Source organism: Sminthopsis crassicaudata, chromosome 4, assembly GCF_048593235.1.
Source record: "Sminthopsis crassicaudata isolate SCR6 chromosome 4, ASM4859323v1, whole genome shotgun sequence".
Lineage (NCBI taxonomy): Eukaryota > Metazoa > Chordata > Mammalia > Dasyuromorphia > Dasyuridae > Sminthopsis > Sminthopsis crassicaudata.
This window is the reverse complement of record NC_133620.1, coordinates 416,495,518-416,512,625: the sequence shown is the minus strand read 5'-3', so window position 1 is coordinate 416,512,625 and position 17,108 is coordinate 416,495,518. Positions and strand designations below refer to the sequence as shown.

Here is a 17,108-nt window from a genome sequence, read left to right as displayed (position 1 = left end):
TTTAATTCTGGTCTCTGAAGTCAAACTGAACAAAATTTAATCTTTCTAATATGGGGCACCTCTTCAAAAGCTTAAATATAGCAATCATTTCCTCCTTGACCATTCTATTCCCCAGGCTAAACATTACCAGTTTTTTCAACAAATCCTCCAAAAGCATGAACTTCAAGCCCTTTAACAACCCAAGTCTTGTTTTTGCTCCAAATTCAATATTTTCCCCCTACATAAAAGCTGTTGCTATGTAGTTTTGTGTTTTGCTAACAGTAGTAATAGTCCATTTCTATATAGCACTTTAAAGTCTGAAATTTCTTTCCACACTGCATCTCAGTGAAGTACCTAGTCCAAGTAGTTTTTTGGATTTGTTTGTTCTACTGAGTTGTAATTTTGTTGGCATAAAGTAAGGAAAATGCCTTTGTTCTAAGCAGGTGCTCAGCAACTGGAGTCTGGGAGAGTTGCCTGGAGACAAGGAGACTTTAAAAGGCTTGCCCCATAATCACAGTTGGGACTTCAAAGTTTTCTGGCCTCTGACATCAGATCTTATCCATCCTACAAAAGTATTATTAGCCATAACTTTCAGATTAGGAAACTGAGAAACAGAGAGATTAAGTGACTTTGATTTGCTCAGGATAACATAAGTAAGAATTCAAATTCTAGTCCTTTGCTAATCTAGTGTTCTTTCCACTATAACATACTGCAGCAGGAAATCATATAACAATGCAGTACAAATCAGGAAAAACATTTAAGGTTCTATAAGAATGCCCTACAATTCAACAAACCTGTTATGAGTCTAGCATGTACAAGAGATATAAAAAGATAACAAAACAGTATCTGCTTTCAAAGATCTTGGGGGGGAAGAGAGAGAGAAAGCAAAGAATATATAAAACTATATAGGAAGTATATACAAAGTAATACAAAGTAATTTCAACAGAGTGATTGAGTGCTAGAGACTGGGCAAATCATGAAATCCTTTGGTAAGAAGTGTCCATTGAGCTGTGCTTTGAAATAAGATGTAGATAGAATGCATTTAAGCCATGAGGAATCAAGCAAACGTGGTAGGATGGAACATGGGCAGTCAGTCCAGGAACATTGAGCAGACCAGTTTGACTGGAATGTAGTAATGGAAGAGGAACACTATGAACTGAGAATGGAAAGTGCCAGATTGTGGAGGACTTTAAATGTCATGCTGAGGATTTTGTATTTTATCCAAAAGCCAATATGGAGCTATTATAATTTCTTCCATTTTTTGAGGGGAGGAAGGGCAAGGCAAATGGGGTTAAGTAACTTGCCCTGGAAGTGTTGTGTTAAGTGTCTGAGTCTGCATTTGAACTCAGGTCAGGGTCGGTGCTCTATCCACGGCACCATCTAGCTCTGGCCCCATTGCAATTTTCTTTATCTTTTTTTGTGATACTGACTTGAAAGTTAAATGGGGAGATGGATTACAATGAGAAAGACTGCAAACAGGGAGCTCAAATAGGAAAATATATCCTTAGTCCATACAAAGGGTAATGACATGAATTAAAGTAGAGATTATGAGGGGAAAGAAAATCGGTATGAGAAGTGAAGGAGTAGAATCAAATCAATAAGACATACCAACTAACTGGATATGGGTGTTGAGAAAGAAAGAAAAGTTGAGGATGATTCCAAGATTTAAACCTGGGTGACTGGAGGTCATCAGTGAAGAATCACCTCCCTGATTTCAAATTCAGCCTCAGCTATAGGCTGACACTACACAAGTCACTTTACCCAGTTTGCCTCAGTTCCTCTTCTGTAAAATAAAGTAGAGAAGGAAACTGAAAACCATTCCAGTGTCTTTGCAAAGAAAACTTTTAAATGGGATTGTGAAGAGTAGGACATAGTGAACAACAAGCTCAACTCAGGCATTCTCTTGAAGAAATCATTTCAATTCAGATTTGTGAAATGATACAATTATGAAAGCTACATTAAAAAGCTTTTGCAATATAGCCAACATGTATATACAAGATTGTAAAAGTTGTCTGACAGCATATGTTGGTGTGACATATTAAAAAGAAAAAAAAATCTTAATGCATTTGTAATGTAGAATTACTAAAGCAGGATGATTTTATATGTCATGACAAAGTACTATAGAAAATATAGTATGTTAAAATTTTGACCTTTCAACTGATAATTTCAATTATTGAAAGAGGTCTTTGTCAGGCCTGATTGTTTCCTGAAGAAGTGTACATTTCATAGTAATTAGCACCAGTAATCAATCTCAAAAGGAATTAACAACAGCTTCAATAACAGCAGCCAAGATGTATTTAATAAAAGGGAAATGAAACATAAAGATCAATTGTCAGTCACCTAGTCTGTTTCAGGTCTTGACAACTCAAAAGAACTTGAAGTCATTCAACCCTTTTTGTCCTGAAGGAGAAAGACCCTGTCTTCCAGTAAAGACCCGACTTCTTCCAAGGATCCAAAACTCTCCCCCCCCCCCATAGAAGCACAACCTCAACTGAGTTAAACAACTAAAAATGCCAGATGCTTAAGACTTAGAAGAAAAAAAAAATTCACAACTAATCCCTGATCACCTGGGAGAACAACCATGTCACAAGAAACCCTTTCCGGCTGGGCTCAACAAAACAGGCAAAAAAGCAAGAGAAAAGACTGTCAGACACATCCTTTTATGCTCCCTTCCCCATTTTCATTCCTAAAAGCAGGCAGAGGCAAGCTCAATAGCATCCCTTACTGAGTTCTAAACGCATGGGGTCCAGTCTAAGGAAGTCTTTGCTCTCCACCCCCCCCCCAACCTCCCCCACTGCCGCCACCCTCGGAAAACTGGCAAGGATGGGTGGGAAAGGCCCCTTCCAATCCCAGGGAGGAGAGTGGGCAGAGCTCTGGGCGGAAGGGACGACACTGTCCCCCAGAGCGGAGAGGAGGGGGCGGGCCCCGCTCGGTGACAGAGGTAGCGGCCGAAACCCGGAGAGTCTGCCGCGGGGCCGGGGAGGCAGGCGGGGAAGGAGCGCGGCGGCGGCGGCGGCCGGAGACGAGGCGCGACGTGGCACAGTGGGCGCTCGCCCCGCCCCGGCCGCCCTCCCAGCCCAGCCCAGCCCTGCCGAGGCCGGTTACCAGTTGCTCCAGATGCCGTAGAGCAGCTCCACGAAGGCGAAGGAGAGGTTCAGGCACAGGAATAGGAACAGGTTCCGGGAGGTCTTGTCCGAGAGGATGGACCTGGGGGAGGCACAGACAGAGCGGAGCTCGGCTCAGAGGGGCTGGCACTGGAAGCTGCGCTCGAGGAGGCCCCGTGCAGCCCAGGGAGACCGGCCCGAGCCCGACGAGGATGGAGAGTCGGACCCCTTTCTCCTCCCGCCGCCTTCCCTAGTCCCCCCTCACCTGAACCAGCCCGAGATCTTGCGGACCAGGTTGAACTTGGGGGGTTTATATTCATCGTCCTTGATGGAGAGGGGCAGCATCTTCGCCCCGGGCGGCGGGCCCGCTCCCCGCTCCCTTCCTCCCCGGCTGAGGCAGCGGCGGAAGCTGCGGCGACCACTTTGACCACACCAGCTGGGACCTCTCCGCGATCCCCTCTCACTCACACACACCGGGACACGGCGACTTCCGGCCCGGCCCGCCGCGCGTCTGCGCCCTGGGACAGAAAGGAGAAGGGGGGTGGGGGTAGAGGAGCCGGAGCTGCCCCGGCCCTGCGCCGTAGGGGGCGGGGCCTGAGCCGGGGGAGAGGCGAGGCTTTCGGCTGGCGTTGGCGGCGGGGCTGGGCTTTGGCCCAGCTAGAGCACATCTGTCTGAGTGTAGAGAGCAAAGCGGGTCTCGGCTCTGGCGGGGTATATATGTGCATGGGAGGGACGCGGTACTAAGAGACCCGGGTGGAGATACATTCTGATACATTCTAATAATGTTAAATAATGATGGTGATGATAGGTAGTATTTATGTAGCGCTTTAAGGTTCTTCCAAGCGCTTTACAAATATTATATCATTTTATCCTACCCAAAATCCTGGAAAGTACATACTATCTTTTTTTTTTTTTTTTTTTTTTTCATTATTCAAAGGAAAAATTACCCAGAGCTACATAGTTAGTGTCTGAGGCTGTACTGGAACTCAGGATATCCTGACTTTACGCCTGGCCCACTATCCACTGAGTCCGCGGGGCCCCAAAGAAGAGGGTCCATTCAGCAAAACAACGTTTGGTCATGTATACATATATTGTACTTAATTTATACTTTAACATATTTAACATGTATTGGTCAACCTGCCATCTGGGAGGGGGGGGAGGAGGGGAAAAATTAGAACAAAGGGTTTGGCAATTGTCAATGTTGTAAAATTACCCAGGCATAAATCTGGTAAATAAAAACTATTAATAAAAAAAAAAAAGAAAGAAAGAAAGTAAAAAGCCTATCGAATTAATAAATTAAACTGAGTTTGTTTTATGGAAGAAAAAAAAAAAAAGAAGAGGGTGCATTATTGATTGGTTAAAACTGGCTTCTTGGAATTAAATAAGTTGCCCCTTCCCACCACATACACGTAGAACTCACAGAATTGACAGGATTTAGAATTGGAGATCATTACGGATGACACTCTTAGCTAGCATTTAGATAGCACTTTTAAGTTTACAAAACTTTTCCTATATAGCTTCATTTGACTTCCTGGGAAACCATCTAGTACAGCTCAAGCGTTTTACAGATGAGAAAATGGTAATAGCCAATATTTATCTAGTCCCTTTTAAAACACTTTACTCGTTATCTTATTTGAAATGGAAGTCCACAGTGCCTCACCAGCAAGATCATAGATTTGGAATTTGGAGGTACTTAAAAGGCAATCAATTCCAAACCTTTCCTCAATCAACAAGTAAAAAGGGAAGTTATCCCTCCCCTCTAGATGCTTATATCCTAATAAAGAAACTGAGGCCAAAAGACATTAGAGAGCAAGTCCAAAGATCCTGCATGTAAAAACAATAATAATTACATTGTCAGGCACTAGTGGAACTCAAATTCAAGTGTAGAATTCTTTTTTTATTCTATTAGACCAAATTTGCGCTCCCCCCCAAATGTTTATTAAAAGTTTTTATCCCTGGTCACCTTCAAGTCATCTTCAATAGATGAAATGCCAAGTATTCTTGTTTGTTTGTTTGTTTTTAATTAATTTTTTTACCAAAAAAAATGCTTAGATAATTTTTCAGCATTGATAATTGCAAAACCTTTTGTTCGAACTTTTCTCCTCCTTCCCCCCACCCCTTCCCCCAGATAGCAGGTTGACCTATACATGTTAAATATGTTAAAGTATAAATTAAATACAATATATGTATACATGTCCATGCAGTTCTTTTGCTGCACAAAAAGAATCGGACTTTGAAATAGTGTACAATTAACCTGTGAGGGAAATCCAAAATGCAGGCAGACAAAATTAGAGGGATTGGGAATTCTATGTAGTGGTTCATAGTCATCTCCCAGAGTTCTTTGGATGGGTGTAGCTGGTTCTGTTCATTATTGCTCTTGGTTCATCTCATTGTTGAAGAGGGTCACATCCATCAGAATTGATCATCATATAGTATTGTTGTTGAAGTATATAATCTTTTGGTCCTGCTCATTTCACTCAGCATCAGTTCATTTAAGTCTCTCCAGGCCTTTCTGAAATCATCCTGCTGGTCATTCGTACAGAACAATAATATTCCATAACATTCATATACCACAATTTATTCAGCCAATCTCCAATTGATGGGCATCCATGTAGTTTCCAGTTTCTGGCCACCACAAAGAGATGCCATGCATTCTTGATAAGATTCTTTCCCTTCAACCAACTGTCCATTATTGTCCTTTGCAAGCCTGAGATTTGTTCCTTAAAGATAACAGCCATGGGAAGAACAGCTCTCTTACAATGGCTGGGTGACCTTTATTACTAGACTGGTGAATTTCTGCACCTCGTTTTCTTGCTGTATTCTCTTCCCCTTCTCTTTTATCTTTTTAAATATAATAGGCATTCAGACAGTCTTCACCAACCCTCTCACGTTGCAGAATGATCAGTTATGCGTGTCATAGTTTTATTGGGCTACACGTAATTAAAAAAAAAAAAAAAAGTCTCCTTCTAAATATCTGCCACACCCTCACCAGGTAACTTCACTGAGATGATTTAATACTTTTGGTTCAGTTCACTGAATGGATTATTTTAATGTTTAGAATTTGGTCAACAGCAAATTGCCCTTCTTTCTCTTTTCCCCCCTTCCCCTCTTCCTCCATTCTGCACCCCCCCAGTAGAAATTTGGGATGGCTTCTGCTCAGAAAAGAGAAAGTTCTTCACTCTTTCTATGCACTCTCTGATCCATCCAAACTCACCTACCTGTTTCCCAACACCACCCAGGAAAGACTTTCTTTACCAAGACTGTCAAAGGTAAGATTAGGAGTTATCTCTTAAGGGAAAGTTGTCTTGATCCCCCATAGTTACTAATACTCTCTCCTCAAATTATCTTGTAGTTTAAACTGGAAATCGTTATCTTTCTCAATATGATGTATGGTCCTTTAGGGAAGGAGAACTTGGATTGGGTTTTTTGTTTTCCTTTTTTTTGTATTTATATCTCTTCAACATTTGCTAGAGTGCCTAGTAAGCAGAGGCTTAATAAACGCTTATTGAGTGAACGAATCAATGCATGTGTGTGCTCGCGCACATATTCATGCTTCCTGGCCATTATTTTTAATTTAAATGAAGCTCAGTCTCTTAAAACGACGGCGCTATAGATAAATAACAATCATCATTCGCGCAATTCTGCCATCAGTATTGAGAAGATTTTTTTTTTTTTTTTTGAGGGAATTATCTTGCGGGTTTATGCATTTGGGGGACATCATCTATCTGTAAAATCAGATGTGAATGTGGATTACAAAAGCTAAATAAATCGCTGGAGATCGTTACAGTGTCCCGATTCTGTGTTCACCATTGTCTCCTTCAATTAATTGAAACATTCCAGGGAGTATTTAATACTGGTTAGAAGCAGTCATTGCAGCCTCAGCTTTAGGGGCGGGGGAGGGGTGGTTGAAGGTGTGTGTGGAATGCACTGCTAGGTCAGGAGATAAACCCCGAGAATGCTTAAAAGTTATTTCCTCGAATAAGAATCCACTTGATTAAAGCGTAAGGGAAGGATAAGCTTTTGAGGTGAGCTAAAAACTACAAAACAGAGCTTCTTGGGTACTACTGGTTCCCCTAACAGGAAGTGGTATTCCGAGGAAAGGGAAGAGATTGCAGTTCTGCTACTGTTTCCTTTAGGAATATCTCACGTTGCGGGGCGGCGCTTTCCCCCTCAACACCTCCCCCTGCTATATCAATCTAGGCTAGAAGACATTATTTCTGCGCGCTGTTTAATCTTGGCAAAATGAGCAAATTCGATCAAGGGAGAAGCAGGAGCCTCATTCCCTTATTAGATACCCGCTTTTCATCAGGAAAATAGAGCAGCTAACTCACACTGCAATCCTCTGCACTCTTTAGGTAAGAAAACAACACAATACCCTCCTGTCGAAATGCAATGTGCATGTATATTTTCTCTTGTTTAGGAAATTCATGGGGGGAGAGGGTGGAAAAAAGTAGCATGCTCTGGAATCAAAGGAAAAAAATAATTTCTTGTTAGTTGATGTTAAGGAATTCAAATCCTATCAAAGGTAACTGCATTGAAGAGAAAATGAGATTCCTGGGACAAAGTACCAAAAATAGTACTCTCATCTACCTTCTTTTACTTACTTTTTATTATTATTATTTAAAAGAGTGAAAATGTTTTAAATATCAGAATTTGGATTTTTGAGATAGCCTAATAAAATGATAGGAGACTGTATTCTACTCTGCTGCAGTGCTCAAGAAAAATAGTCCTAGGTGGAAACTACATTGTACAAGTGATAGACAAATATTCTGAACAAACTGGTCTCTGAACCTGTTTCATGGCAATATGTTGTGAGCTTGTGTTAGAACATGTGTTTGAAATCACAAAATTTTAACAACTAATTTTCCTCTCTTTTTTTCATGATCTTATCAAGGTCAGGTGCATTTCAGTTTCATGCTTATCCAATCAGATTTTGAGTATAAAATTCTCCATATTTTAGCTATGTTGCCCAGAACACACTAACCCTAAACTGAGGGCAGGCTTAAGGATAAACCTGAATTCCAAATTTGAAACAAGCTTAATTTCTGCCATATCATTTTCATGAGTCTTCTTGGATCCCAAAGCAATGCTAATTTTGCATCTTTCTGTGTTGGAAGAAATGCAGAGGAAGAATTCTGTGATTGGAAAATACATATTTACTTTTTTCTAACAAGTAACAGTTATATGTATGTATGCACATTTATTTAAAGGAAACAAAAGCAGTCTCTAGTCAGAATATTTTATTTACAAATCATACCAAAAGCTACCAAAAGAAGTATCAGTTGAATTTGGGGGAGGGGCCTTCTGGGCCTTCCTTATTTCCACTTGAGTGATTCTTATCTGGGAGGATATTGTCCATGTAAATTTTACAGTAAAAGAATTATTGGCTTTATTACTGATGTCATTGATACAGAATCTGTGTTTTCAAGTATATGGATTTGAATTTTTGAAATCACAGTTGCTTATATGAGTCAGAATATTAACTGTTTTTATACTCTCAAGTTCTTAAAAATGTGTCTGATAAATTACAGAAACGATATTGATTTATTTATTTTAACAAATAACATTCAGATTGTTGATATTTAGATCAACAAACAACAAACATTTATTAAACACCTACTATATGCCATTCATTGTGTTAAGATCTAGATTTCTATAAGTAGATTTCTGTCAGAAAATCTTAAGGCGTTGATTTGCCAAACTCCTTTTGATTAATTGCCCTAGGCTAAGGTTGATGGAGAGAGAGGGAGAAGTAATGTCAGGGAGAGAATGGCTGCACAGACCCACCTGGGCAAGTCTTCTAGCTGAGGGGCACTAGCAGAGGCTGCCACTGTCATCCTCTTGAAAATAAAGATGTTTGCCCCATGGGAAGTATAAACATTGTTGCCTACCATCAGATACTACTCAACATTAACATTTGTCTGCAAGCCTGCTTTAGATGATTCTGCTTTAAAATCCTGCTGTTTTATATCTGCTTCATTTTAGTAGACAAATAATCCTTTGATGGGTAACAAGATGCAGATTAAGCTACTACATAGCTGTTAGCTGAAACCGTTTGTCATTAATCCAACATTTATTAAATGGTTGCTATGTGTTATATGTAATGTGATAAGATTCATTGAAGAATTAACCCAAAACACAGTAATTTATAGCTTAAGTAAGGCATAGTTTTATGGTTTATAGCTATAAGGGAGAGAAGTTTTCAGCTTAGAGAAGAATAGTGTGGAACAGCTTCTTATTTAACTGTGTAGCCTTAACAGTTTTATAAGCTTTGAAAGAATAAAAAAGTCAAAGCTTTTAGTTGGGTAAAATTGTTGGAGGTATCTAAAGTGGAAATTAATGAAGGTCTGCAAAGTTGATAAGATAAGGTAGCTATGCAAAGTGGAATCACCAAATCTTGACCGCTGAGAGGAGAAGGGTGGGGAAGAGATTGTTGGGATGTTTTGAGAAAGAAAAAGAATGTTAATCGACAACTGATAATGGTAAATGGTGTAAATATTCCTATTATTCTGAATAAAACATGGTTTCCAGTGGTGGAGAAATTTCACCTACACATTAGTTTCTTTAGGTTAACAGTATCTGGTCTACTCACAGTTCTTTGCAATAATGTTAAGCTCTCTAAAATCACGACAAGAAAACGGTAGCTGTGGGATCTATTAGGTCCAGAATCCTGATTGCTCAGGTCTAAGATTTAATGTACAGTGGTTTTAATATATACCTAGATACCAAAATGGTAAATTTCAAAAGGTATTCTGAATGGCCAGTATACTTTAGCTTCATATCGCATAGAAATCATAGATATTTGAAGAAACTTTAAAGGTAATCTAGTTCAGTCCCTGTATTTTACTGATGAAACCTGAGTTGAGCAAGATTAACTGAGTTGCCCAGAGTTACACATCTAATAAGTAAAAGAGCTAAGATTTAAATCCAGTTCTTCTGACTCCAATTTTAGCTCTATGTGTCAATATTTCAAAGAATTCTTATCATAAAATAATTTTTCCTTTTCTGCATTTCCCAAAGATTTAAAAAATCTTTTCATAGTGATAATAATAAAAATAGCCAATATGTATGTAAAATTTTAAAACATGAAAATAACTTTATGTGTGTTACATCCTTACAACAATCCTTGAGAAGTAGATGCTAATATTATCCTCATTTTACAATTGAGGAAACTGAGGCTGAGAGAGATTAAGTGCCTTGCCCAAGCTAACACGGCCTACATATGTCAGAAACAGGATTTTATAGTTCTATACTTGGCCATCTAGCTGAGGTTTTATATGACAAACTTCCTGTGAGTTATTTGACTCGGGAGAAGTTATTACCTCTGAGCTTCTATCTATTTCTAGTTCCAAAAATTGGGAATCATAATATTGGCACTACCTATCTTATAAGATTAAGCTTCACTAGAAATTATTATTTAAAGGTTATTACCTTTATCATTATGAGCTCACTTCATTGCTAAATTTAAGCCTTGGAAACAAAATAGAAAATTTTAATGCACAGTCAGTTCCTAAAAATAAACACTTAGCATATGGGGAAAGGTCTAAACATTTCATTTTTCTTGCTGACTGACCTAAAGATCAACGAAAATATTTTCATTCCCTTAAGAGTTCCAGGACAAGCTGTTAACTCTCCAGCATAGAAGACAGAAAGGAGAAGTCAAAAACACTTGCCATGATGAGGTAAGTCCCAGGACTTTTATTTGAGAAGTTAGTTCTGTTGAATTCTTCTATATAAAAGTATTTTGTTTTTCCTTGGAAAAAAAAAAAGTCTATCAAGGATTTGTCCTTAAGATCCTTTCAGGTACAATCCTTCTTATACAATTAAAACAAAGTAAATGTATACATATAGTATACACTCACATCTCAATCAGTTTAAAACAAAGCATTAAAGTTGTGAGAAGGCTACAACCAATAGTAGTAGCCCAGACACAAGCTTAGGAGTCATAAATTGTGAATCTAGCATTTCACTGCTTGTGTGACTCTGGGGAAATCACTTATTCACACTGGGCCTCTCAGCTCCTCCATCTGTGAATTAAGGTTAGGCTCTCATTATCTCTCTCTCTTGAACAATAATCTCTTAATTAGTCCTTCTGCTTCAATTCTGCTTCTTCAGCCTACCTCAGCCTTTTCCAATGAATTTTACACACTGCCAAAAAAGTAATCTTTCTACAATACCTCTGAACTTGATATCCACAAGCATCCAAAACAGTGCCTTGCTTAATAAAAATTTAAATTGCTCAGTAAATATTACATAAATGAATGAATGTCATTCCCTGCTGGAACTCTGTCTTCCCAGAAATCAGCCAGAGTCAGAATCACCAAAAATCTTTATTCTTGGTCTTTTGGGGCCGCCGAGAAGGGATTAAATCTAGCAATCTCTACACTACCTTCCTCTCTCTCCATCACCAGGAGAATGCCTCAATTTCCTTCTCCTACTCCACCCACACATGTCACTTCCCCTTCTTTGTCCCACCAATGGAGCCAGCACAGAATAGTTGGGGAGGGTCACCCTTCAAACATGTTATTAGAGAATTGTCCAATTGGCAATTAGTCTCACGTGCTCCATTATCCAAGTGCATTTGCTCAGTTCTAGCCCTTTACAATTCTCCTGCTCAGACATCTTCAGTATTACTTCCTGCTTTTTCTCCCATTGTCTGCTATCAAAAGGCATTTATTTAAAGACCTTCCATGCTCTGCCCCTAACTTTCCATTGCAGCTTTAGTTACACTTTTAGTTACACTTTTCTCCTTCACACACTATTTCTAGGGCTGCAACTATCAGTTTTGGTGCCCTGTGTCAATTTGGTACCAAATGTATGCTCAGATCATTCAAGGGTAGGGAATAGGTTGAGGGATGAGAGAGAAACTATTACTACATGTATGGAAGAGTGAACCAGAGAATCCATGACATTGGTCTCCATGGAGTAAGACCAAAATATACTACAAAAGAATATAACTGCAATTTATACCAGTTTATTTGATCTAATTATTGTAGACCTAGAGAAGCTGAAAGAGAAAGTTCAATGGTCATCTATTTCATCCCTCTTTTTTTACAAAGAGGAAACCCAAAGCCCAAGAAATTAAATAACTTGCTTTAGAATTGATAGGCAGCAACAACCAAATTGGAATTCACACCTAGGTCTTTTGACCCTATCCAGTGTTCACTCCATGAAGCCAGGGTCTTTTTTCCATGCCCTAGAGCTGCGATTACTAAATGTTTTCTTTTTGTTATGACATATTTCTTACAGTAAAAAAGTTTCTTTGCATGCTCCTCAATATGAGTTATTTGTAAATTTTTATAATGTGCCGCTATGCTAATTATTGTATACTTTATAAAATGTATAAAAAGAAAAAAAATTTAAAAGATGAATTCAGATGAAACAATACTTGATCCTAGAATGAGTAGGGAGCCATTAGAGTTGGTTGAGTAGGGGAATGACATCATCAGACATAGACTTTAGGCAATTACTTTGATGGCTGTGTGAATAGATTGTGTGAATTCCTTGGGATTCAGGATCCAGAACTGTTTCCTTTGAAATCTGAAGGGAGGTTATGGACAAGGTGGTGATGGTGCTTTGTCTCATTGGAGAGAGATATTGTTCAGGGAATCAGTGACAGGTTCATGGAAGACATAGTGGGTGATATGCATCAGACAGATCAAAGTACTGCTTTATCTATCAGTGTACCTGTCTATCTGTCTAATTATCTTCTATCTGTTCTTCTGTCTACCTGTCTTTCTATGTCTCCCTATATGTTTGCACCTTACTAGATAATTTGAAATAATATAGTTATTATCATACCCTTTTTACTGATGAAGAAACTAATTGGAGAAGTTAAGCAATTGGCCTAAGGTCATATTTTTGTTGTTCAGTCATATCCCCTTTTTTCTCGACAAAGATACTGGAGTGGTTTGCTATTTCATTCTCCAACTCATTTTACAGATGAGGAAACTGAGGCAAACAGGGATAAGTGACTTGCCCAGGATCATACAGGTAGTAAGTGTCTGAGGCCAAATTTGAACTCTTCAAAAGTTGAATCTTCCTGATTTTAAGCCCAACTCTCTATCCATTGCATCACTTAGCTACATAAATTGTTATTGTTATTATTAGTGTTGCTTTCATGTGGGAAGCTCAAGACACTTGGACTCCTAAATTAGCCTCAGTGATTCTCTGTTTCCTAGAATCCATTTCAAGCCCATCACAATCAGACTCCAACCTACCTTTCCAACTTGCTTACACATTCTCACATGCTACAGGCCAAGCAAACTTGCCTTCATTATTTTCACGAGCAGCACTCCTTTTACTGTCTCTTTGTGCTTTTGCTCTGGCTGTCCCCCATCCTTGGAATGTGCTCCCTCCTCACCTCTATCTCAGAAACGCTTAATATTTCCATCAAGGTTCAGATCAATCCCAGACTTCTGCCTGAAGTCTTTCCTAATACTCGCTGCATCTGTTGGTACTTTTCTTACAAATGATGTTGTATTTATTTTGTGTATGCCTATATAAGCACATGTTGTCTGCCCTGGACTCAATTATAACTTCCTCAAGGAGTTTTTTGCCTTTATATCAGCAACATATGGCATATAGTAGAAATGGAATAAAAAGCTTATTAATTGATTGATATAGAGTCAGAGCTGATTGTTATAACCAAGTATTTTTTATCTCTACTCTACAATGGATTGTTTTTATTTATTTTATTAAATATTTCCCTATTAGATGTAAAAATATTTTAACAATTATCTGTCCTCCCTCTCTTTGAGAATATAACAATCTGATATCTCTCTCTATATATATGAAGTCATGCAAAATGTAGCTGTTATAAAAGAAACAAACAAAATAAAACAATAAAAGAGAGAAAAAAGTATGTTTTATTATCTTAAGAGTTCATCAGTTCTCTCTCTGGAGATGGATAGCATTTTTTCATCATGGGTCCTTTTGAGTTGTCTCAAGTCATTGTCTTGATCAGAGTAACTAAATCATTTACAGTTGATCTAAATCATGTATCCATTTTGACTTTATTGCAGTATACAATGTGAGATGTTGGTCTGTGTCTAGTTTCTGCCAAACTGTCTTCTAATATTTGGCAAATAATGAGTTCATATTCCAAAAACTTGGATCTGTGGGTTTAACAAACACTAAATTACTGGTCATTTATACTGTGTATTATGTACCTAATCTATTCCATTGATCCACCACTCTATTTCTTGGCCTATACTAGATTGTTTTGATGATTACTTTAAAATCTGGAACTGCTAGGGTGCCTTCCTTTACTTTTTTTTTTCATTGATTCTCATGATATTCTTGATCTTTTGTTCTTCCAGTTGAATTTTATCATTTTTTTCTAGCTCTATAAAATAATTCTTTGTTAATTTGGTTGGGATAGCACTGAATAAATTAACTTGGGTAGAATTGTCATTTTTATCAACATTGACTTGGCCTACCCACAGACAATTAATATTTCTTCAATTGTTTAGATGTCTTTATTTGTGTGAAATGTAGATAATCCTTAGTTGGTTTTAGCAGATAGACTCCAAGTTTTTTTTATATTGTCTACTGTTATTTTAAATGGATTTTCTCTTCTTCTTTTGTCCTACTCGGTTTTGTTAGTAGTAAAAGATTTACTGATGATTTGTGCAGTTCTATATTATATCCTGCAACTCTGCTCAAATTGTTGATTGTTTCAACTAATTTTTAAGTTGATTTAGAGTTCTCTAAATATATCACCATATTATCTTCCTCTGTAATTTTCCTGCTGGGTAGCATATTTTTATCACCAATTAAGTATGTATGTTTTCCCTTTTTAAAAATTTAAATGTAGGTGAGCTTTAAGCATTGCACCTCCTTCCATTCTCCCCACCTCTATCATGCCCCCTCACAATACTGTAAAAACTTTCTTTTGTGCCTATTTTAGGGGGGATAATTTTTCCCATTCTTTCTCTCCCTTCTCCTAAGGGCATTTCTCTCATTTTTTTAAACATTATCCCAACATAATTAACTTATTGCCATAATGAGTCAATTTATGTAGGATAATTTTTGCTGCCTTAATAATGGTAAAATTCTTAGAAGATATATGTCTCATCTTCCCATATAGAAATGTAAGTAATTTAACCTAATTGAATCCCTTATAATTTCTCTTTCATCTTTCCCTTCTTGATTCTTTTATTTCAAGGTCAAATTTTCTATTCAAATATGGTCCTTTCATTAGGAATGCTTGAAGTCTTCTATTTCATTAAATAATCTAATTTTTCCTTTGCCAGATTATACTGATTTGCTGGGTATGTTATTATTGGTTGTAATCCCAGTTCTTTTGACTTTCAGAATCTTATATTTTAAGCCCTCCACTCCTTTAATGTGGTAGCAGCTAAATCTTATATGTTCCTGACTAATTACATGGTATTTGAGTGGTTTCTTTCTGGCTTCTTGATTTATTTTCTCTTTGACATGGGAACTCTGGGAGTTTTCATTTGGGATCTCTTTCAGCTGGTGATTGGTAAATTCTCTCAATTTCTATTTTGTTTTCTATTTCTGTTTTATTTTATATCCTCTGGTTTGAGGATACCTGGTCAATTTTATTAGAAAAAATTTTAAAATATGATGTCTAGACTTTTTTTTTTGAGCATAGCTTTCAGGTTATTCTTTTATTCTTTAATTATCTCTCCTTGATCTATTTTCCAGCTCAATTGTTTTTTCAATGAGATACTTCATATTTTCTTCTCTTTTTTCATTCTTTTGACTTTGTTTTATTGTTTCTTGGTATCTCATGGAATCATTAGCTTCCATTTTCCCTGTTCTACTTTTTGAGAAATCATTTTCTTCAGTGACTTTTTGTACCTCCTTTTCAATTTGGTTAATTCTATTTTTTTAAGGAGTTATTTTTGTCACTATTTATTTAGTGTCCTATTACTAAACTATTAATTTTCTTTTCAAAATTTTTTCTTTGTTTCATTTCTTTGTCTAATTTTTCTTCTACCATTTGTATTTGATTTTGAAAATTAATTTTTGTAGCTCTTCTAGCAATTCCTGTTGGAATTGTGTCCAAATTACATATTTATTTGAGTCTTTGCTTGTAGCAGTTTTGACTTCCTTGTTATCTTCTGAATTTGTGTCTTGAACTTCCCTACCAACATAATAAATTTTTATGGTCAAGTTTTTTTTGTTGTTGCTGTTTGTTTATTCTCTCTTTTCACCTCCATTTCTTGATTTGAAAGTTTGTGTTAATGTTGTGTTCTATTCTTTTATATTGGGAGGGTAAAGGCAGGGAAAGGGCATTTTTTCAAGATTCAAACAACCCAAAAGCAAAAGTTGCATTGAACAACGGAGAGAGAGAGGAGAGAGAGAGAGAGAGAGAGAGAGAGAGAGAGAGAGAGAGAGAGAGAGAGAGAGAGAGAGGGCTAACATATTTGATTAGGAAAGTACCTTAGAAGTCATCTAGTTTCAGTATTTTCATTTTTGAGATTAGGTCCCCTACCGGGACTATATGACTTGCCCGGGGGACATAGGTTGTAAATAATGGATGTGGGATTCCAGCCTAGTCCTTGGACTCTAAATTCATTCTTCTCACTTTACCTTGCTGTATTGCATTTTTGGCAGTTAGTTATTCTCTTTTCAGAAGTAAAGGTGAAAGAGGACAGTACCAGGTCCTTGGAACCAACACAGCTTGGAAAAGGTTGTAAAATTCCCAATTAGTCTGCCACTGTCACAAAGGCTATAATCTGTATAATCACTCTTTATCCAGGTGGACCAATCATTTCAACCATCTTAACATGTGAGCCACATCAATAAAGGAACAAACATACACAGCTAAGCTCCTGAGATCATCTTTGTCATGAACAGAAAGCTCAAAGGCCCCATCATCCTGGGTTTTCGTATTTGCTTGTTTTCAGTCTGTTCTTGCCCTGTCTCTGCCTCTCTTTCTTTGTTATTTATTTATTATTAACAATATCTATAGAACACATGAGAGTCAGCATATCTTGTGGCTAAAGAACCAGCTTTGAAGTCAGGAATGGTGTGTTTGAATCCTGCCTC

At 37.7% G+C, this 17,108-nt stretch overlaps 2 protein-coding genes across 2 annotated transcripts in view; one reads left to right on the top strand and one right to left on the bottom strand.

The window, feature by feature from the left end:
- Positions 1-3,653, bottom strand: part of SLC30A7 (solute carrier family 30 member 7) — an 88,104-nt gene extending 84,451 nt beyond the window's left edge. Inside the window, exons 1-2 of the mRNA XM_074262813.1 lie at positions 3,349-3,653; positions 3,085-3,186 (exon numbers count right to left, since the gene is read on the bottom strand). Coding sequence (XP_074118914.1) covers positions 3,085-3,186; positions 3,349-3,428 — 182 coding nt within the window. The 5' untranslated portion in view covers positions 3,429-3,653. The remainder of the gene's footprint in view (positions 1-3,084; positions 3,187-3,348) is intronic.
- A 3,513-nt stretch (positions 3,654-7,166) lies between these two features.
- EXTL2 (exostosin like glycosyltransferase 2) overlaps positions 7,167-17,108 on the top strand; it is a 28,405-nt gene continuing 18,463 nt past the window's right edge. Inside the window, exons 1-2 of the mRNA XM_074262812.1 lie at positions 7,167-7,438; positions 10,692-10,765. Coding sequence (XP_074118913.1) covers positions 10,758-10,765 — 8 coding nt within the window. The 5' untranslated portion in view covers positions 7,167-7,438; positions 10,692-10,757. The remainder of the gene's footprint in view (positions 7,439-10,691; positions 10,766-17,108) is intronic.